The sequence below is a fragment of the Mercenaria mercenaria genome, chromosome 10, assembly GCF_021730395.1.
Source record: "Mercenaria mercenaria strain notata chromosome 10, MADL_Memer_1, whole genome shotgun sequence".
In the NCBI taxonomy this organism is placed as follows: domain Eukaryota; kingdom Metazoa; phylum Mollusca; class Bivalvia; order Venerida; family Veneridae; genus Mercenaria; species Mercenaria mercenaria.
Genome location: NC_069370.1, coordinates 54,793,874 through 54,816,905, shown reverse-complemented (window position 1 = coordinate 54,816,905; position 23,032 = coordinate 54,793,874). Strand labels below are relative to the sequence as shown.

Genomic DNA, 23,032 nt, shown 5'->3' with positions numbered 1-23,032 from the left:
ATGTTCAACAGAACATGTATTACAGTAGTTATCATGGTCATAGCTACTCTGTGCTGTTCAGTACCTCCCTATGAGAACAAAGTCACTGTTGCAGGGAATACCTACATGAAATCTGAACTTTATTAGATAAGAGTAACCGACTCCTTATTCCATTGTCACATATTCCAGTCTCACAGTGGCAGAATTTGACCTTGCTAGTTTAATTATAACTAGTCTATCCTGTACTTTTACTCTAGTTTTCCAGAGATACTACTACTACTAGCCTATCAGCGTAAGAAATTTCAAAAAGTTAAAAAAAAACTTGGGATTTGCAGTTGGAAGAGGATTCGTTTCAGCGGGCCTGATATTTCCAGAAAAAGAAAGTTAAAACTGAATAAAATCTGTAGTAGGGTAACATGTGCTTCAAATGAAATAAAAACAAAGATATTTCGAAGTTTAATTAGTTACGATTGCTCATACTAAAAATAACAACAAGACACGTATTTCTCATAACTAGGTTATTACAATACTTCTTATAAATAACCAACCCACAGTTTGTGCTACCAAACCAAAATATGATCAGTCTTTATTCAACACATGTCTGCTAGGCTAAAAACAACTTACAGAAAACTGACTCCTGATACAATGTTATAAATAACACTTATTAAATGGCTTGCCTTAGGCCTTTGACAAATAATTTTGACTATTGAGTGGAAAGTCACTTTGTGTATATACTACTTAAGAATAACTAATTTTACAGCAAAGATTTTGCATGATCTTGTAAGTGCAACATTATTCAGTGACGGAACTTGTGCACAATTATTGACTGATACAAAGCTAACAATCTTTTTATTACATACTTTTACACAAATAACACTTGTTCTTCAGCATGAAGAAAATACTAGTATTAACATTTACAAACTTTGAAACACAATATCAAACATTAAAATACATCACAAAAGACATCACACACATCAAACATTAAAATATATCACAAAAGACATCACACACATCAAACATTAAAATATATCACAAAAGACATCACACATCTGATAATATTCTGTTTATTCACAGAGTTTTGAAATGACTATTATTCGTATAACAAATGTACATTTCAGCATTAACGCCCCCTATCATTTCATTTTCAAGTATTTACTGACCATTCATAAACTCGAAAAATTTATATCATATAAGCATTTTGCTTTTGTTAAAGATTTTAAGATTAAACAGTTATAGTTATATAATATAGCAATGAAGTTATATTCAATCAAACTCGAAAGGTGCATGAACATTAATACTGAACTGTCCGGCAGTCCAAGAACTGGAAGCCTAGTCTGCCATTTAGACGCTTTATAAGCTTCAGATATTGAAAAAGTTTATGAATAGCATGATAATTTCATTAACCATATTTTTTGCTGGAAGTAACAACTGGAAAAACAAACATCAATTTCAATTACTGTATTTTTAGCATTTAAGCATTACAATAATATCATGTAAATGTTACTGGACATCTGGACGGCAGGGTAAACTTCAGGTTACAGGTAGACAGATAAGACATTTGTCATTCTTCCACTGAGCTTACAACGTAAAACTGCACATAGTAACAAAACATTTCACTGATATAAAATATATAAAGTTGAGCTATGCCTCAAGTCTAAATGTTACAAGTGACTTAGAAGTATACTGATAATTTGATAATATTTACTACATTTCTGGTGTATATACTATTGAAACAATTTAAAATTCTGCCTTTTCTGTGACCCTTATTGTATGATTCATACTTTAAATTATTTTTTAATAAACATGTATAGATAAGAAACACTAACACAATACTGTTTTCATATAAGGGCAACTTGTCAATTTTTTGTTTTCTTCCCTATTCTCATAGGCTTCCCTGGAAGATGTTATATACTGCTAATGTGTACCAACTCTCGTGAATGTTGTTGTGACCCTAAAGGTCGAGAACTCCAGAGGTCACAATACTTGTCTGGCTATGATAGTTTACTTCACAGTATGAAACCGTCCTGTGTATTTTCCCACAAGTGACCCATGGAAAGCCTGTGTTGTGATGTCATATTTGAACGTTTGCTATTCTATCAGCCACTGTTAGTTGACGATTTTGTCACTTCAGACATCTACTTGAAAGCACCAGTATGCACCATTAAATTCAATAAACAAATGCGGAAAAAAAGCAAACAAAATTATAAATCTATTTAAGAAATAAATCATTATGTAGTTGCCATTTGGATAAAAGTATATTGGGTTGTTTACAGTATGTCTGTATATATTCTTTGATCACACTTATAACAGCCAAATTTATTTTACATTCAGTTGTTAGCTATATCCCCATAATTTGTTTCTTAAATGAATATCACTTTTCGCCTCTCTCAAGGTATAGATGTTTTAAAATATATCCATGAAGTTTTGTACACATTATACTCTGTTTAATATTTCCAAAGTGGACACATTGGTTGGGTCTGGGTCTGAATCCTAGCCACCCCTATTGCAGTGTGTCCTTTTGCAAGGCACTGTATAATGACTGCCTCAGTCAACAGAGCTGTAAATGGTTACCAGCAAACTGCTTGAAGTAACGTATAATTAATTTAAATGTTCTTAAAAATAGTGCCAAATAAAAGCTCTACACGGCTCATGTTAAATGTTTCACAAAGCAATCTACCTTTTCACAAAAACCCCTGCAACTAAGTCAACTACATATTCAAAACTTCCTAATAAACAATTTATATTTCTTATCAAGTTGAGTCTGCTTAGTGCACTATATAAAGAAACGCTAGTAGTTCTTAAAGCAGCATGTTAACAGTGGTACAGTAAAATACCCAAATGTTTAAACAGGAAGATAAGTAAATTCTATAAAAATCATAACTTTTGATATACTTTACAATTTCACCTCGCATACAAACATGTTTTTGAAATTAATAATGCCTAAAAACTCACTGAATCAAATAGTTTTCCAAGTATAAACAACGTTATCTTCTTCTACTTCTTAGCGTTCACAATGATATGATATAAGCACTTTCTCCATTTAAAAAGCGTATGATGTGAACCTGGTGGCAAAAAATGAGTTTTACAAAAATCCTGTAAATACCAATGTTGACTTAGACCAAAAAATGTCAGTGACCAGTTATTTACATTCCAAAAAGTACAAGAATATTTTAGAGACAGAACTTTTAGTACCTACAACTTGGTTAGCAAGTGTTTGCTTAAGTTTTTCATTTCAAAGTCAGATACAAAATGACCTTTCTTGCAAAGGTCATTTACTCAATACTGTGAAATCACTTATCTTCCTGGGGGACTATTTTTTGTGGATTTTATGGTTGGGTCAATCTGCAAAATTAAATCCTAAAGAATAAACAAAATCCTGTTACTGTATCTTTAAAATAGGAAATCCACAAATTTATGTCTTATTTTTGTGTAAACTTAGTAGAATGGAACTTTATGCCCATGAAATCAAACGATTTCAGATTAATAACCTGTTCAAACTGTTTTTGTTTTAAATACATGTACAGTCAAACCTGTATTAAACAGCCAGCAGAGAGTGACTGCCTAACACAAGATAAAACTAGAACAAACACTCAATCTGGGAAGTTAGCTAACTAGCTGCTTAAAACAAGTGGCTGTGTAATACAGGAGCCCACCAATGCACGTTCAACTTATTAATTCTGCCATAAATCTACTTACACCCTTTGCCAAAATGGTCATGTAGAATCTGACTGTACATGTCAAACAATTGCAACAATGGGTCAATGAACTCAGCATTACATGTATGTTTCAAATACAAAAACGACTGACTGGTTACACACAGAATGCTCCTTGTGACAACTTATATATTAAGTTAATGACTGTGTTTTAATAGAAATACATTTGTTTTTTTAGCTTTAATGTGACTTTAAGATAATATGATGGTCAACTTCTTTAACCCAGTCAGGCATTTACAGTCGAACCTCTGCCAATGACACCATCACACAAAAAGGCAAACATCTGCTTTCCTATTATATCATTTTCTTAGCAAATCTCTAGCAAACAACAACCTGTGTACAACAACTTACTTCCTTGTTGAGGTACAGAGATTTCACTGTACATTGAAAGTTAAGTTTGCCCCACTAAAAGATGGGTAAATCATGTATTAACCTCTAGCCTGCTGGTGGCGAGTTAGTCTGCCTTTGCGACCAGTGCAGTCCAAGATTTGCAGGCTAATCATGGTCTGCACTGTTCGCTATTCAGTTTGTAAATTTCCACTGAACACCTCTTCAAATAATAAAATAATGGTACTGCCCAAATTGAATGATGGACCAGTCCATTTTAGAAATTTAGCAGGCAGAGGTTAAAGGTAATAAAATCAAGGCTGAAGCAATTCAAAACGTTCTACCATTGGATCCTCCCCAAAATGCGCGAGAACATGCTGTTCATAAGTCTCCTGGGGGATTGTAACTGGAAAAACATCTCCACACATTGGACAAGTTCTATCATCATCATTTGTTGTACCACCAGCTGCAGGCTGTAGAGTAGCTGGGGATTCGTCGTAAGTGTCGAAACATTCAAACACGTGCATTTGAAACTGGTCTTGCGTAAGGCGAGAAAATTCTTCATTACAAACAGGACATATTTTAACTGCCGCCACATTTCCTTCTGTTGTCTCTTCTTGCACAGGCCTAACAATGTTACGAAGCTCTCGCGGATTAGCTGTTACAAACACAGTATCCTCATGTTCCTCAATTGGACGCTTTGTTTCTGTTTGTGCGTTTGCATTGTATATATTTTCATAATCTGGTTCATTATACTGTTCTCTATACTGATTTTGGTAGGTATGGTCGCTAGCATTCTGTTGTTGTATAACTATATTTTGACCAACCCCTGAAGTTTCTGCATGTACGAACTCACTCTGTTTGCCATTAGCGGACTGAGGTATTTCAAGTGGTTGTAAGGGGTCGAGTACTGATCGAGTCATAGCATTATTATCTGAAGGTCTCCCTCTAACAATAATTTCAGACTGCGTCATTCGATCTGGAATCCTCTGCTGCTGTTTCTGCCTCGGACTTGAAATTTCTTGACTATCAAACTGATTTAAGTAATTAATATTGGCTGAGCTTGTTGGAACTCTTGGTCTAGCACCAGCCTGAATGAAAGCTGTTTCTTGTGAACTAGACTGAAATAATGCTGGATTATTTGAAACATTTGGATTATTAAAAGTCTCTTTAGCTCTAGGAGATTCTACAAATGCTGAACCGTATGGGTCATGAATATTTTCTGCTCTTGGACTAGCAGCATTTCTTGGACTTTGTTGAGCATAGGCAGGCTGATTTGCAGAAACAGAAGTTCTTGGAAATGTATTTTCCTGTGTATTTGACTTAATAATATTACTATGTTTTGGATCAATCAGATTTTCTGCAGGACTTCTGTTGTGATTAACTACATTTGCAGAATCAAAGTTGCCTGCCAATTCCATCCGTTTTGGTTGTTGGTTTGTTTCCATGGCAAGCATCGGAGTAACGTTTCCTGTTGGTCGTATTGTATCGTCAACCCTCGGACTCGTTTTCTGTCCAGGTCTTTCTCTGCTCCTATAGTCTCCTCTGTCACTACTTCGTCTAGATATAGGAGAATGGCCAATTTGTGCGTTCTGATGTAAACCTGAATAGTTTTCATAAACAGGAAGTTCCTGATACGGATTAAAAGATGATCCTTGTGCTTCAGGACGAAATGACGAAGTATCCAGGGACCTGCCTGGTAGCTTTTTACCTGAAACATTTATAATAGAACAATCATAGATCATATCATTATTATGACTGCGTAACAGTAACAGAAATTATAACAAAATAAATTACCCAAGTCTGACATTGAAATAGATCGCAATTACATTTAGTATAATTTACAGTATGACGTCAGGTAGAGGAATTTTTTTCATACCATATTCAATAAAAATATTTTCCTTTCCCAGTACTGTAGAAGTGCTCATTAAACACCTTCTAAACAAAAAAATAACTAAATTTCTAAGCAGCACAAGTAAATTTCCATTTGCAGACAAAATACTACCATTCCTTGTAAAAACAGTCTCCTTCAACATCGCGAACAGTCCTTGTCCAGAAACTGCCATGCAACATTGACCTATGCAACTGGTTCTTCAATAATGACATGACTTTGACAGCTGTTTATAAAACACACATGTATGCCCCACCCCACATGGCAGTCTTTGGAATGTAAAAAGGTGTGTTTTATTTCCAGTATGCAGTGACCTTAACAAGAATCATTCCAACCATAAACAATAATGCAACAAAGTCTAATGGCAACAATCCTATCATTTTTAGTATAAAGTTCATAAACCCATTTTCAGTCCTGAGGTCTCTGTTGCCTTGACCTTTAGCCTCAAGAACACCAAAAGAATAGGGGTCACTAAGTGATCATAGATACATGTAAAATGTTATCAAGTATAATGACTGTATTCCAATGCATTCTAAATGTCAAACTGTTTTAGCCTCAAGGTCAGTGTGATTTTTGACCTAAAACAAAAGAACAAAGGGGACATCTAGTAGACCAGGGCAAGCATCCTATAAAGTTAGACAACTGCAGGCCCAAGTGCTGCACTAAAAATTTACTAACTGCAGGTTACCATACAATAATGTAACAGTGGCTTAGTGACTGCAAAAACAAACCGGGTCATCTACTGCCCAGACAATCATCCTACGAAGTTTGACATTCCTAGACCAATAAATTCTTCAATTATTATACATAAACCACTTTTAGTCTCTTTGACAAACTGGCTCATTAAACAACAGGGGTTATATACTGACCACAGGCAATCCCTCTCTAAAGATCTACCACTGAATGCCCAAACATTTATACTGGAGACAGTAACAATGACTGACTGAAGCCAAAACAATAAGTTATTTATCTACTAACCACAGAAAACCATCCTACGAAGCTTGGCCACATGAACATAACAATATACCCTCTCTTCTTCAAAGGTGAATATGAAAATGTAATGGACAAGACACCCAATAACTGATATATGACCTTCAGTTCAGATGTGGTGCATCGAGTCTGTTAAGTTTACGCAGTACCTTGCCTTTCTCTTATTCTTATTTTCCAACCAAGATTCAACTACTAACACATAAGCATGTAAATGCCTTATTTTTTGAAGGAGATGCGTTTAATGCATGGATGCTAAAAAGATACCAAGCTGTTTACCAGTACTCTGTATCTGAGAAATAATTCGTTGCTGATCTGAAATTTTCTTTTTGAGATCTTTTACTTCATCTTGTTGCGTACGAAGAATGTCCAATGCTTTTTTTAAGGCTTCAACATCACCATCAACATCATCAGTGTCATCCACCTGTCTTTGTTGACTTCTTATATTTACTTCTATTTCATACTGTTTACATTTGGCTTCCAATATTCCCCTACTCTTTTCTGATTCAACAAACTTTCTATCAAGTTCCCTATATTGTGAAACTGACTTCCTTAACTCATTTTCAGCTGCTGCCAAACTTGACCTTAAAGTTTGTATTTCACTTTGACCTGAAAAGCCAGTTCTCTTGTTTGTTTCAAGTTGTTCTTGTAATGATTCATTGCTAAGTTTTAGATTATGATTGAGTTCTTGTTCTGATTGCAGTGCATTTTTCATCTGTGCAACCTCTAAATTTTTCCTATCAATTTCATTTCTCATTACTTTTATGTCTTCTGTCATTGCTTCACAGTTGGAGTGCAGTTCTTCAATTTTTCTTAAATGTTTTACTGCCTCCCTTTCATACTCTTCATTTGAATGTTTAAGCCTAGCAATTTCTTCATTTCCTAACTGTATAGCATTTGCCGAAATAAGAACTTCCCTTTGTAAATGCTGAACATATCCCTGTTTAGCACGGTTCTCTGCAATTGAATCATCCTCACTTGTTCCCCCAGCAGCATGTACTACCTGTGCATCCTGCATGTATCCATCCATATTCTGAAACTGTCCCTGGTTCCCCTGTGTTGCATCCATTAGCGCTTTTTTGAATGATTTATTCACCTGTACCAGCTCTTTATTCTTTTTAAGCTGGTCATTGTGCTTTTTCTGAAGGGAGCTAAACGCAGTCTGCAAGGCAAGTGCCGGGGCCAGGTCTAAACTATCATTTGAATACTTTGCACGTTTTATCAGTTCCTGTGTATTAAAGTTTGAATCTAGCTGACTGGAGCCAGAAGCTGTATTTTCCTGACTGTCCTCTTCTGGTGTTTGTTTCAACAACTCAATATCATCATCTGACAAACTGTCCATATCATTATAGAATTCTCAATACCTGAAAAATAGATTGTGAACATTATGTTTATATTGATAAATATTCACAGGGTTATCTTAATTTTTTAAGAGCATCTAGCCTCTTCAGTTATTCAAGGAGACAATTTATGTGATTTTCAAGCTTTTACGAGTTTTTTGTTTTCATTCTAAAGAACATAATGATAGATTTTTTTTTATTTTACAAGAAGGCCATAATGATCATATATCATTCCCCTGAATATACAAACATGTTAGTTACTATCATTCTAGGCTGTTATGAAAGCATTTATGCCTATTTATATTATTGTTGTTTGACATACTGTGAGCATTTATATTTTGTGTACATGTAGCTCAAGACAGCTCAAGAAATGACGTCTTTAAGGCTCTAACAATGTTGAGTAAGTATATTAAGCACTGCATTTTTGACAAATTCAAGGGCCATACCCCTTGACTTTTGTACGAGACACTGTCACCATACACATTCTGCCGAAGTTTAAAGATGGTTGCTTAAAGAGTTGCTGCTGCTGATCTTCTAAATCAAGGACCATAACTCTTTCTTAACTATAAACACTGGATTGAAGTTCTGAACCAAAATCTTGTGGCTTTATGCATTAAAAGTAAATTGTTGCTAATGACTACTGTGTTAAAACCGGAAATAAAGCACTTATTACTACATGTATATCTATGGTCATAACTTATCTTTCCCATTATCACATTTTCCTATATCGAGTACCTATATACAACCTGAGTAAGTTTCATGAAGACTGTGTTAGGGAAATATGGCATCTCCTGTGCTAACTAAATGTGTGTCAATATGACACTGATACTTTTACTTCTATTACAAGTTATCAGTGCAAGACCAGGTAAACTTTCAAATTACCTTATAGTAAGGGGTGTTGGCTGGGGGTAAGGATACTATATAGAAACATGAAACAAAAGACACTATACTTATACAGAATTGTTCTTTTTACTAATATATGTGCATATCAGATAAACCCTTAATGTTTCTGTGGAAATAATTTAGTCCTTAGTCCTTTTTTTAAGTAATTACAAGATTGTGAAGAGTCCTTATTAGTGTCAGATATATTACTGTTTTAATTAATGAGTTTGAAGAGCCTTTCAAAGAAAATAGAAAGTAAAGTAAAAGGTAGAAATAACAAGTTTTGACTAAGAAATGATCTTTCTTTCAAAGTGAAGTTTGGTCATAAATTATGAACATTAGAATATCAGTAAAAAGATGACCGCGCCCAGAATCAAACCCAGACGCCAAGGCAATGAAGAAATTTTGTGCTGTTGTTACCAATACTGCTATGGAGGATTTAGTGTAAAATACTCCTTAAATATAGATATTTATAATTGAAGCAGTTAACCTTGAGGAAAACGTTACAAACGCTTTTCGATTTTCATTGTAAAAAAATAGTAAAAACAACCAAATCTCATGTGTTTCCATAACATATATAGTCTGTCAGTAAATAAGTTTCATTTAGCATTGATTTCCTGATATCTAAAAAAATCTTTTTATGTTGCTGTCGGACGATCTAGAGGCCAGTGCCTTTAAGGCGTAAGAATTTTTCCTTTCTGATGAGGTCTTGTCATATGCTGGGGAAATTCCTGAAGGTTACTACCCAGGAACCTAATCTTGATCAGGCTGGTCTCTGCACTTTTTTCTCTAGCTGAGTATCTAGATACCACTGGGTTTGAGGGGTCTAGGACAGAACTCACTGACTAGTTTTGCTAACTTCACTAGAGCCAGCCATATCTATTACTGACATCACTTCAGTGGCAAATTTGGCAATTAAAAAAAGGACTCTTTTCCAGCATCTGCTGAAGTACAATGTAGCTGAAAGACTGTTAATGCTGCCTGTGTCAACAGCTGATTGCGAGCGTGGTTTCAGCAAACAAATCATCAAAACGTTGCTGTGAAATGGACTTAGTGAGGCAAACATGGCAAATTCTTGTTTTTCCTGGGACTGATGACTTAATATTTTCTTTGGTATTTAAGACATGGATTGTGCTCATGAATTATTGAATTTACTTTACTGCTTAAGGAGGTAGGTTACCTTCATATTTGTATGTGCGCATGTCCAACCGGAAGCTAACGTGACGATTTACGACGACGTTTACGACAAACTAAATGTGTTTGTATATTCATTCTTCTGAAAACAAATCATGAACCTGTCTTCGATCTGATGCTTTATGGTTTAATAATGCAGAAATAATGAATAAATTGCCGCAGAAACGCTTCAAAACAATGTTGCCTTAAAATGACGTCATGACGTTACGTGTCAGTTACCGCTCAAAATTAATAGCTTTTATCTTGAAAGTACGTTATTCTGTGCATTTTCTTTATTTTAACTTTTTTTCAAATAACCATTATTAGCTAAAATATTTTTATGAGTCTTTTGCTCTGAATAATAATCAATATTTTGCTTCTTTTATGTAGTTAAATTGAAATGTTATGCGGAATGTAAGAAAATGGATGATGGTAACCAATGTTATTTGGAATATAGTTGGGTGAAAGGTTATTTGTTACGGCCATTTTCAAATAAAAAATCTAGCAGTTTGATTTGTAATACCTATTTTTCAGGTTCCGTTGATAATTTGTTACTTATATACTAAAACTAAGATCTAAAACTGTTCAAATTTAAGTAGAAAATTGTGGTTTCTTGAGTTGAATTGATGTTACCATGGAAATGAAGCCCGTGACCTATATTGTATCTAAATGTAAAATTCAAAAGCGTTGACACTGGTCTATTTAAGAAACACAGCTTCGGCTTTTTATTTTCATTTCAACAATTTCCATGAGAATAATAGTAGCATGCTGAACGAATTTCCATGAAAAATGCCAGACGAGGGGTACTGCTGTAAGTATTCTAAGATGTGAAATTTGTTTGAATAAATGCAAATAACACAAAAATATAACTTGCGTTAGAAATAATATGTTTTAAAGCTACATTAACTAGAAAGATAATCTTATTCAATATTTTTTTATAAGAAATTACGACAAAAAGCAAGATATAAGCTATTTTAAACATCTCTATTGCCATGGTTACTTTAAACTTTAAGAAAAATTGGGTTCCATGTAAAGTGCTTGGTATTTTGCTAATAATATTACCCAAATATTCCATGTTGGTCATTAACAGAATGGCACTGAAGCCATCGAAACCCCCTATTTTTATACATAGTTGTTTAAAAATGAGAGAACATGCGTTACCATGGAAACACGAGCCCCGCGACATATACATTTTAAGCTTATACTAGAAAGCTAACGTGCATACTAGTAAAATTATCAATTATGCAGACTTTTACAGATATCAATGAAACTAAATTACACTGAAAAGTGTTAAATATCCGTATTTTCCTTCTTCTTTCAATATGAAATACCTTTGAAGGGTCATGTTCTTCAAACCTGGATAAAAATTGAACTTGAAGGGACAGAGACTAACGAAATTGAGACTGTAGCAGTTAAAACTTCATATTACACAAAATACAAGAAAATGCTGCGGTTCAACTAATTTAAATTTACCCTTGTAACAAGGTAACCTACCTTCTTAAGTAAATAAATAAAGGTGACTACTGGAAATTGCAATTCAATAGATATGCCTCAGTTGAGAGTGAGATCTAATTAAGACTAAGGAAGTGGCTATTCGTTTGGTCCCATCTGAATAGCCTCTTAGGCTATTCATACGGCTTTCCTGTACGAATAGTGAAATAGCTTTCAGGTGGCTATTCGTATGGCAGTTTTGTATTACATTGTACTGAAGTCATTCCACCAAGTTATTTTTCAACCGATTTCTTTACTTTTCAGTCGCAAGTATTTCAAAAGTATTTAAAACTCTTTAATCCCAGGAAAAATACGATCTCAAGTTTGATGAATAATAACTGCAATTTGTACACCGAAATAGGAAGCTTTTATCAAATTATTCCTTTTTATCGGGACCAATGAATTAAAATAATAAACTTAATACTGTTTTCTTTAGTATAAATTTAAGACAATAAATTTTGGATAAGGCCTAATGCTCGTGAAAACATGTTGCCGTTATATTACGTGTTTTTTGTAAATATTCTATTTATAGATAGCTCTCACTCGGGTTGGAGGCTAGCTTGTTGAATATGAAATTTTAACAGTGTTTTTCATTGTTTTAGATACGTACATTTTAAATGACAGAAAACAGTAAACAGAATTATTTATAAAATTTTATTCATCCTGAGAAAAACTCGATCACAAATTTGATAAATCATTGATAGTAATTAGCCTTTGTACACCATAACCAGAACCATTTCAGCGGTTTTGTGTTTTTCTCGAGACTTAAGAATCTAGTTATTTTATGGAAAAGCCATACGGGAGAGCTGAACAAACAGCACTTGAGGCTATTTGGACTGGACCGTACGAATAGCCACTTCCTTCAGCTAAATATAATATTAGCTGTTATCCAATACTTGATCGACTGAAAAATCTGTAAATTTATAGAATGTAATATGTAAATTTACAAATAATACTTATTAATATCTTAGACATGCACTGTTAGCAGGTCTACCCCGAGACACTGCCAAAGTTATTCGGACTGACCTACACTCTTTACCTGGGATGTATGGTATAGAATATAGATACAATTACATAAGCAAGAATGTTAAACTTATATTTGGTACGAATAATGTGCCATTCAGCAATGAAAATACTAGTTCAATTACATTAAACTTGCACAGGGCGCCTTTTAATATTTGGACGTTCAACATGTCCCTGTGTCAAGTTTAATCGAATGTCAGCCATTTGCATAGCACAGATTACGACTTTATTTTATTGAAGTGTAATGTAGGAAAACTCTCAAACACGTGAAACATTGGTTTACCGTAACTAAAACTGCACCACCAATCACTTCTCCGGCGCATTTCACAGAAACTTCTAGCGTAATTTATTGAAATATCACGAACAATACAACACCGAATAAATATATAGAATCAATTATACATGCTTAGACGAAAACAAATACGTTTAGCCTACGACACTTGTAAAAATCTGCGGCCATTATTTAACGCATGGGTACCGCCGAACGCATGTGGACTAGCCTTTTAAACTGCTTTGATAGGACTTTACAACTAATTTAAGTAACTTTTAATAAAATTACAACCAATAAATGCTGATTACACCCATCGACTATAAACATATGCATACTACATAGACAATACGTTAGTAACGGGCCGCATTTTTTTTTCAAATCCGACCGTGAGAATATTTTTTCGTCTAAAATTAATCTTTATAATAAAGAAGATTTGACAGTTCGTGTTGTGTTGTGGAAGTGAATGGATGTAAATTTCATTTTCAAAGTGCGTACTGATCTTCAATAACTTCAGTAAGACTGTATGTTCAATGGATGTGTAAATTAGGTTTCTTTGTCCGTTGTTGGTATTTAGCTATCGCTTTCAAGTCACTTCTACCGTGAACTTGTAAAACCTTCCGCAAGAACTTTTGCGGAAAGCTCTACCGGGAAATTCATACTTTCGATAAAACGTCGGACTATATGAAATGTCAAAATCGTAAAATATTGAAGTCCGACGTTTATTTATAGAACTATGAAAATACGAGTTTGTGACTAACTACTGAAAAATTTCAAATCTGATTTTGTGCCAGCTGTCGAGCTTTGTCCATGTGACCTTTATTTCTGACATTATACATTTTAGGTATTTCGTAACTGTTCTCTACCATTTTGGGTACGTCAGTTATTGTTTACCAGAAATCCTTAAATACGTGTTCTACTGCACTTAAAGTCCATTCCTTCTAAAAAAGTGGAAATCCCAAAAACCGATTCCTGTACTGACAAATCTTTTCCTTCGGGAAGCGCGTAGAAGTACGGAAACCAGTCATTTTGTGGGAAAACACGGGGAATTCCCGAGTTTGTCTATTCCCCGTAACGGACCGTATGGTGCCGCACTAATCAAAATATTACGACATATATCGGTAAGATAAGATATCACAAGATTTATTCGTGAATATGTATGTCATAGTAATCATAAAATATCACAGGTAGTTATAACGAAGGTCATATCTCAAAAATAGTTATCACAAAAGGTCACATTCGCGGCCGATAGCCTAACATAATTTATAGAGAAATTTAAGACTCTAAACCTCTAAACTTCTTCAGTCTGATTTGGAAGCTGCTGGTAAATGGGAACAGGATTGTTTGATGCATTTCCATCCTGATAAATGTAACGTCCTTAGTATTACACAGAAAAAGAATCCCATCCAGTTTAATTATAAACTATCATCATACTCCAGAAAAAGTTAAGTCATCAAAGTATCTAGGCGTAACACTTCAAAACAACTTGACACATTTTTGTGTTTTACATTACATGCCTTCTGTTGCCTTTGCGTATGTTAGGCTTTCACCTGGCGGAGATAACTTTTATTTACACTGTCTTGTGACTTTGGAACATGGTGGGGGTAAGAGTGAGGTTAGGTGCACCATAAACTGGTTTAAGCTCCCCAGTGATGGTTTTGCCACTGACCGTTCCAAGGCGGTGCCCCACTGTGTTCGTTTATTTGTTTGTTTGTTTTGTCCTTGTGTGTTTGCCCTGTGTGTGTGTGTGTGTGTGTGTGTGTGTGTGTGTGTGTGTGTGTGTGTGCGCGTGCGTGCGTGCACGTGTATGTGTGTGTGTGTGTGTGTGTGTGGAACGTGGCTTTCCCTGTTGGATATTCTTCCTTGTTTTTTTTTTGAAATGGGATAAGCACATAAACTCAATAACTAACAAAGCAAATCAGTCCATTGGCTTTCTGTCTAGAAATTAAAAACAAAACTCTTCCAAAGTGAAAGAACATGTATATAAAGTTATAATAAGACCAAAGTAAGAATATTAATGTATTTTGGACCCGCATACTATAAGCCAGATAGATCAAAATACAAAAGTTAAGAGAAGGCTGCTAGATTTTTCACTAATCGCTATCACAAAACATGCCTAGTTTCTGATATGATAACACATTTGAATTGGCTATTATTAGAGATAAGAAGAACTAGAGCCCATCTAATAATGTTCTTTAAGATTGTCCACCATGTAGTAGCTATATATATCCGGAAAAGAGTTTACTAATACTAGCTGATTAAAGAAAGCGGCATGGACATGGTAACATATACAGCTTCAGTAACATTGGCACAGCCAAAGAATTTAAAAAAAAAAAAGAGTTTCCCCTAGAACAGTAGGTCAGTGGAACATGTTGCCCGCTGTCGCACACACAGCAGCCACAGTTAATCTCTGCCCTAAATCTTTACTTAACTACTTCCGAACTTAAAATCGCCCCTTTTTGTTTGTTTCATTTAAAAGTTATAAAAGTTAAACTTTTTAAGTATAAGTTGTAGAACTTGCTCATAATCAACAGAAAATAAATTAGTATAAACTAAAAGTTCTGGTGCTTAAAGAAGATAAGTGACAGCATTAACTAACTCGAATATACCATATTAAACTACATTCTGTCGATTCGTGTTGTTCAATGCAAATTAGAGCCGAGTCCCCCCTGTCCAATCACACACTTTTAGCCAATCATTGTATCACATCAAAACGACGTAGACAATATTGTTTCAGTATGTGGTAGTTGTTCTGATACCTGCATATAGATTTTTTCAGACGGCATCCGAAAATCCAAGAAAGGTCACCGATGCAACTGGGTAAGGAGAGGGCGGTGATTACATAAGTTTAATTTAAGGCCTGGTTTGATCACTTCAGGTTTTGGAAAAAGAGGTAAATGAAACAGCCAATAAACAGAGATCCAACTGAAACAAAAAGACACATATAGCCGTTTTAGCTTAAATTTCGTCAACACAATCGGTTATTACATTCACAAATGACTGTTTAAGGGCAGATATTTTAGGTACGACCTATTACCCGGACTTGAGGATTCCGCATTTGTTGTAAGAGGCATACCATCTGATCTAGCCTCTTGATGTTAGATTATTTGGTAACATCTTAAAGAAAACTGGATCCAGGCTGTAAGGAAATTCAGGACGGAACACGTTTCTAATATTTTAACAAAAACAAAAACAAAAGAAAGAAACTTGTGTAGCTGTGTCAAAAACAGCATGGAAATTATCTTAAACAAAAGAACATGTAATCAATGCCTTAGGTACATGTATACTGGAATATTCCCTATTAACGAATTGGTTGTTCATCGGAACCGTCAAAGGTATTCGAGCTTTTACGACTAGAAAGTTGTCATGTTACACCCTTTCAGCCATCTTGAACAGAATCATAACGATCACAAAGTCTGTCCGAACCAGAGGAGATGGAATCTGAAAACATTGAAACCAAGAGACATATAGTTGTCAATAAAATGAAGGACATAGAATGCCCGGAAAGCTTAAACAAAACGAAAAAGTTACACAGTAAAGCTCTCCATCAAAACCATGGACGATTGACATCTGACCATCTACTGAAACATCTGCCTTACTCGGCACCTCTCGCACCGCCAGCACATACATATTTCAGTAAGTATGGGAAAATAGCAAAACAAGAAACAGCAAAATCGTCTTTAAAAGAAAGACTTGGACGTGGAAAGAAACAGTGAAGAGAAGGAAGAAAACTAAAGTATAAATAAACGGAAAAGAAAACAGAAAGAAGCAAAATAAAGAAGACCTTAAAAAAGGAGTTAATATTGATGGAAAAGGAAATGAAAAAGATAATGACAAGTCAGAAGCGAAAAAAGTGAAAGGAATGATCTGGAATCACTTGATGGTGATTATTCCGTCAATGATTACTTTAAAGTTTTGTTTGATATAAACGATTAAAAATGCAACTGTTATGATGCGTATGATGATGCTGAAGTATTAAATTGGATCTTTGTTAGTTTTTAATTTTTGAGTTTTAAAATTACATGTATTCCCCTTCTAGATTGTTCCCCCTTTATATTTCTATATTGTTTAAAACTGTAAATGCTTACTCCGTTTCCCCGCACCCAAATTTTCCAAAAATAATATAGACATGATTGTATATAAGTTTCCCCAGTGAGAAGTGTGGTTTTAATCCAGGAAGTTTTCAAATTTAGAAAATAAATACTACCTAATTCAATATGGCGAATGCTGTTTAAAGACAGCTTGTACCCGGTATATAATTAAACACCGAATACTAATCTACTTCCCAACATGGGAAAAATTATCTTTAGTAACTAACTAACTACCTTCCCGAACGGGGAGTTTTCGCTGTTGTAAAAATGCAGTGATACAAAATTTAGTCTGCAACTTAATTTGTTTAAAAAAACAAAAACAATATAAAATAAATGGTACGCCTGTGTCAACTTCAGTTTCATGCATTATTGTGATAATCTAAGTGTATTTATCTTTTTGCTATAGTAAGATTTATTGCGAAGTGTTGAGTCATCACTTAATTGGCACTGGAAAAACCAATTTAAACTTTAGCATGTTTAGGTCCAACTGTCCAACTATTGCAAAGTTTATATGCATGGATATACTATTGAAATAAAGCAATATTTTAGACAAGTCTTTTGTTGCCCATTTATGTTATATGTATCTTCATTTCACAGAAATCATTAGTTAATTTGCAGAGATTTCTGAGTTAGAGACCTAGCTCTGATGTTGTCTGAAGAACTCGCCTGAATATACGTTGTTCATTCGCAGAAAGTTATACTTCACTTGATGCATCTAGTATAAGCAAAATATGTCTTGGTATTTATGGTTCTTTGGTACAAATCGTTGATAGAGAAGCATAATTATAAAAGTTTTGTATCAATTTATCATATTTATAACAATGGCATTTATTCAAAATTTCAACTCTCCCTATCAGACGGGTTTAAAATAGATTACCTGACTAAAGAATTTATTCATTTAATGAAAACATTCGAACCTTCGTTACATTTTTACTTCAAAATGTAACTGTATTAGATTTAGTTGTTTTTTAAAGCCCTGCTCCCCGGCTATTCAAATTCTTTTGTGTGTATGCAACCCATGATTACAATAGGTAACAGTTAACGGCCACGTGCCACACTTTAGCACGCAAAACCACGGGTATTTCATATAGAATTTTATATAAAATATACTCTATTTTAACAGGCATCACTGTTCATACTCAGGGTTTTCATGCTTTTTCAGTGACAATTCAAGGTTAAAAGGTAGGACGGGAGCAGGGCTTTAAATGTTTTCCGTGCAAGTTTTTGAAGTTATAGCTGCACATTTGTCAAAAAGATGTTCGATAGCAATCGATCGTCTTAATCAAATCTATATATTTAAAACAAATCAGAGAAGGGAAGTAGAATTTATAATTTTGCATCAATATTAAAAGACATTAAGCTGATATAATACATTTTTACTTCCATAGCATTCACTGTCTTTGATATCCTACATATTTATAAACATCTAGATAACTTTTGCTGTTATGAAGTGCGTCAAACGCTGCATCTTTTCCAAATTCATAATATCTAAGCTAGCTCTCTAATGAGGAATTCTTGATAGAGTTTTAAATTAATAATGTTTTGTAAAATGTTAAGTTATTCATGTATTACATACACACGGTTTTTGAAAAAAAATAAAGGGAGACATTTCAAAATATTTATATATGTTGTTCCAGAGCCGAAATAAACATTATTACATACTCATTTGATAACTCCGTTATGTTTCAATGGAATCTGAAACGTCAATATTTTTCCATATTGACGTTCAAATTTCGTACCGTGTGTCACATACTTTGTGACGTCAGTTTCATGTATATCGCCGCGTTTAAAAATTCTTTAACGACGATATTTTCAATTTTACTCAAGCTTATTAACAAATTTTTATCATCTATGTAATAATTTTAAGCGTTGATACGTATGTATTAAAAAGATCATTAGATTTGCATCAAGAAATATGCACTCATTCTTTCACGGAATAATTTTGCGCTCCTAAAGACGCGCAATATTTCCGCCGCAGAACGCAAGCATATTTTCTCGATACAAATCTAATAACCTATACATATATAACGATTTATACACAATTTGGTTTAAACAATATTTATTTTCAGAAAATGTAGAGCAAACTTTCATTTACACAAATCAAGGATTGAGTAGAAAGCTAAGCTTATTTAGAAACTCGTTCCTTATAGATAGCAGGGATAGCTGGTAAATTAGAAAATAAAGTATTTATATGCAAATAAAACATGTATATCAATAATATATTCCCAAAGCTAGACAATTTTATCTCATTTTCAATTTGCACTGATTGGATCGACATACGTTTTAAAGGCAGTACAAAATTGAGAATCCAACATATTTTACGCATCACTGCAATCAATTCGACGTAAACTAATTAATGTATACTCGTATAAGATAAGATAAGAATATATAGATTTCTTTTCTATATATACTTACACGCAACCAATATGTAAATATCAAGAAAACAATTGTGTATATCAACTGACAAAACGTGCCTTAGAACATGTTATACTTACTTTGCAATATATCGGGTGTAAGTTATTTTTGGAACGAAGTTGTATGATTAATAAGCTTAGAAGTATAGATACATTTCTGAAAATATTAATCCGTAGTGAAAGAACCCCCCGCCTAAAAAACAACAAAAAAAAAAAAAAAACAAAAACAAAAAACAACAACAACAACAACAGCTAACAGAAAATGTCAGAGAAAGACCATGTCAAAAATTGTACACATCTTTATTATAAATGTTGTCAGCTGCCTTGTAATTTTGTTTGCTTTATAAATAATCACATTTGTAGTTTTTTGATGATTTGTTGTCAATCGCCATTGTCGATCAAAATGTCAAAAATTCAAAATATAATTTTTTGTTGTTTTATTTATACTTCGTTTGTCACTTTACCTGCATTGTATGGAGATAGGCACTAAAGTTTGGAACAATTTGGAATAACCTAATGTGAAACTTACAGTAATCATGTTACCATATCATAATAAAATATTGCATCGGTAAAAAATAACATAGCTGAAAACATCTTATTAAAGAAATATTACCTTCAGAAGTATCAAAATCAGCTTTGATGGGTAGCAATATTCTCAAAACTGGTTAACTAAACCAAAGCTTGAAATATATCACATCCAAGGTTGTTTAGAAACGAAAGCGAAAGTGGAAAAAGCAAATGCGATGTAACACCTACCGGTCAGACAGTATATAAATATATCATATGCAATACTTAGATATAATATTTGTCACAAATAGGATGGTGATACGATATGCGATATGAATATAACGATAAAGAAACATGTGTAATACATTGCTATAACCGACATTGCACATTATACGGTTGGGGTTTTTCTACCGTAGCAAAATGAAAAGATAATCTATAACGTATATACATGATAGAAGAAAAAAATTGAAATTAGGTAGTTTCGTTCAAATAGATTGTTTTAGGTACGGATTGGAAAACCCTGCTAAATTTCACTGTCTTCGTTTTTCTATAGTTTTATGAATTTTGTTGCGAGGATAATATATAATCAGCGAACGTATTATTTTATTTAATGAAAAGCATTTGTAAGCTATGGTCTTAACCTTGATTAGGTTATCCATTTCTTTTACTTTTCTAATATTTTAATAACCAAGACAGCTGCTTACATCAGGTTGCTGTTATTTCTGATCCATTGTGATCTTAAAGTGCTATAAATGTTATTTTATTTTATTCAGTAGTTCCACAAATGCTTGCTCATGTCATAAATTCTTGCCAAACTGAGTCTGCTATTATTTGCTTAGTCGCACTCTAAACTGTTTGCTTTGAAAGGATCTTATTACTGATGAAACACATTGAGTTAGCAGCAAATGTGCTTCCAATTCGATAAAAATAAACTATTTTAAAACTGAAAAATATTGATTTAATGTCGTCAATTAGAAGGAAAAGAGTGATTCCACTTGCTCAACAATAGAATGAATATGATGAGCAGTACATATAAGATGTTCTGCACTTTTGCTTTGCTAAGTCGAACCTTTTCTACAAAACCAAAGCATACTGAATCCTTTTTTTTCTATTATAATAATTTCCTAAACATTAAATAAAATATTGTCAATGCCGATTTTGCGATACAATATACAACGAACCAGAAAGGATTACCCAAACGGCATGACGCTTGGTTGGGGATTGATGACATACTGAATGAATACATCAGAAGTACTTTACCTGTCATAAAATATTTAACCATGGTATCATTCCAAGGGAGGTAGCTGTAATTAATTAGTGATGACATTTACTCTTTAAACTTATAAATCTGGTACATTGTTTAGCTGTCTAGGAAAAGTCTTAACTTCTGTTTTAAATAAGGTTTGCAGATTTTTTTTTACGAAATATAACCTGATAAAAGAGTATTTGTCAGTCTTTTGAAAATGGTTATTTCCTACAGGCAATGTGTTGATAAAGAAACAGGGGACTTTTCTGGGCTTTTATTGACTTAAGACAAGCTATCGGCACTGTCCAGACATTGGGGTTATCGTCAATTCTAGCATAAAACTGCTGTTATTGTCACATTTCGGGGGTGTTTTAAAAGGAGAGAAAACGTGTGTTAACAGAGAGATTCTCGCGCTCACGTGCTGTTATTAACACCTTTTTATATATGCGAGTTTCGTGGCAAAGCGTAAACGTCTTTCGGCCCCAAAACGGATAATTCAAAACGAAATGACGTCAACGTAAAAAACAGTCAGACATTCCCGCACATTTCATGGAAATTTAATGACGTTGAGGTAGGATGTATTCATTTATTAGTATTTTTTCCGGGCTAGGGCACCAACCTATCCCTTGGGATTCTGCAGACGTTATAACACGAAAAAACATGCGTTATCCCAAACTTACCAGTATAATGTTTATTACATTTAAAGTAATTAAAAGTATATACACAACCAAGAAAATTATGTATTACGCAAATGGGCAAAAATCAAAATATTTCAACTGTATTATTGGCGTTATCTATCGCCAGTACTGATATTAATAATTGTCCCAGAAACTGAAAATGAATTGCATCACGCACTTAATTCATGTAGAGATTAAAACGATATTTTGAAATGTGGAAAGTCACAAATAGTGTAAAAACTTTTTAAATGTTTCTTTGCAAAACTTTTTAAATGTTTCTTTGCAAAAGATAAACAACATCAGTATAATTATATTTTGAAAATCGTTGAAAAATACCAATTTTTATGTCTCTAAAACGTTTTCGTGATATTTGTAAGACATTAACACGTCTACGGAGTGGGAAAAGTGTGCTGAGGAATTCTACATTTTAGTTGTCTTTTTTGTAATTCTAAAAATCTTGCTTTTCAAAGTGTATGGTATATGGAGAGACGTGTCATCATTGTCTTTGACATTAAGTAGGAAATAAAATCCCTCACATCTATAAAAGGAAGTAATAGAATACTATGCATTTTATAATCCAACTAAGTATTTCTTCGTAAAATGTATTGTAAAAAGGAAACAGAACATTATCATACCTGGGACAAATATTAAATCCCTCAACTGTTACATATTAATGCCAATTATTGAATGACTTGCCTGTCAATAGTCAAAACTGTTTGCCAGAAGTACATGTAATTAAAACTAATTTCAAAGTGTTTTTTTTTCAATTTTTGACTTTAACCCAGTAAACTTATGTTGAACTGGAGACCGGTGATTTATATAAAGAGTCGTGTAATACTAAGTCTTGTTAATCTGATAAACTCACTTGTCACACAATGCATGGACTAGCCATTATGTATGTAATAAAAGAATTGGAATGGATTGAAAAGAATTGTTTTCTGGAACATGAAAACCGACAATATTTGTCATAGTGTTACATATTTGTTAGTATTTTAGCACCTCTTAATCTTCATCATATTGACG

At 33.7% G+C, this 23,032-nt stretch overlaps 1 protein-coding gene across 6 annotated transcripts in view; it reads right to left on the bottom strand.

Annotated features, from left to right (window-relative positions):
- Nucleotides 1-422: 422 nt before the first annotated feature.
- LOC123561513 (uncharacterized) overlaps nt 423-23,032 on the bottom strand; it is a 29,232-nt gene continuing 6,622 nt past the window's right edge. Inside the window, exons 1-3 of one of the 6 annotated variants that reach the window (XM_045353948.2) lie at nt 20,193-20,330; nt 7,177-8,261; nt 423-5,730 (exon numbers count right to left, since the gene is read on the bottom strand). In XM_045353948.2, coding sequence (XP_045209883.2) covers nt 4,334-5,730; nt 7,177-8,239 — 2,460 coding nt within the window. In that variant the 5' untranslated portion in view covers nt 8,240-8,261; nt 20,193-20,330 and the 3' untranslated portion in view covers nt 423-4,333. Of the gene's footprint in view, nt 5,731-7,176; nt 8,262-13,835; nt 14,124-20,192; nt 20,331-23,032 lie in introns of those variants that run through there. The other 5 variants (XM_045353946.2, XM_045353951.2, XM_045353950.2 and 2 more) reach the window with 5 other exon arrangements.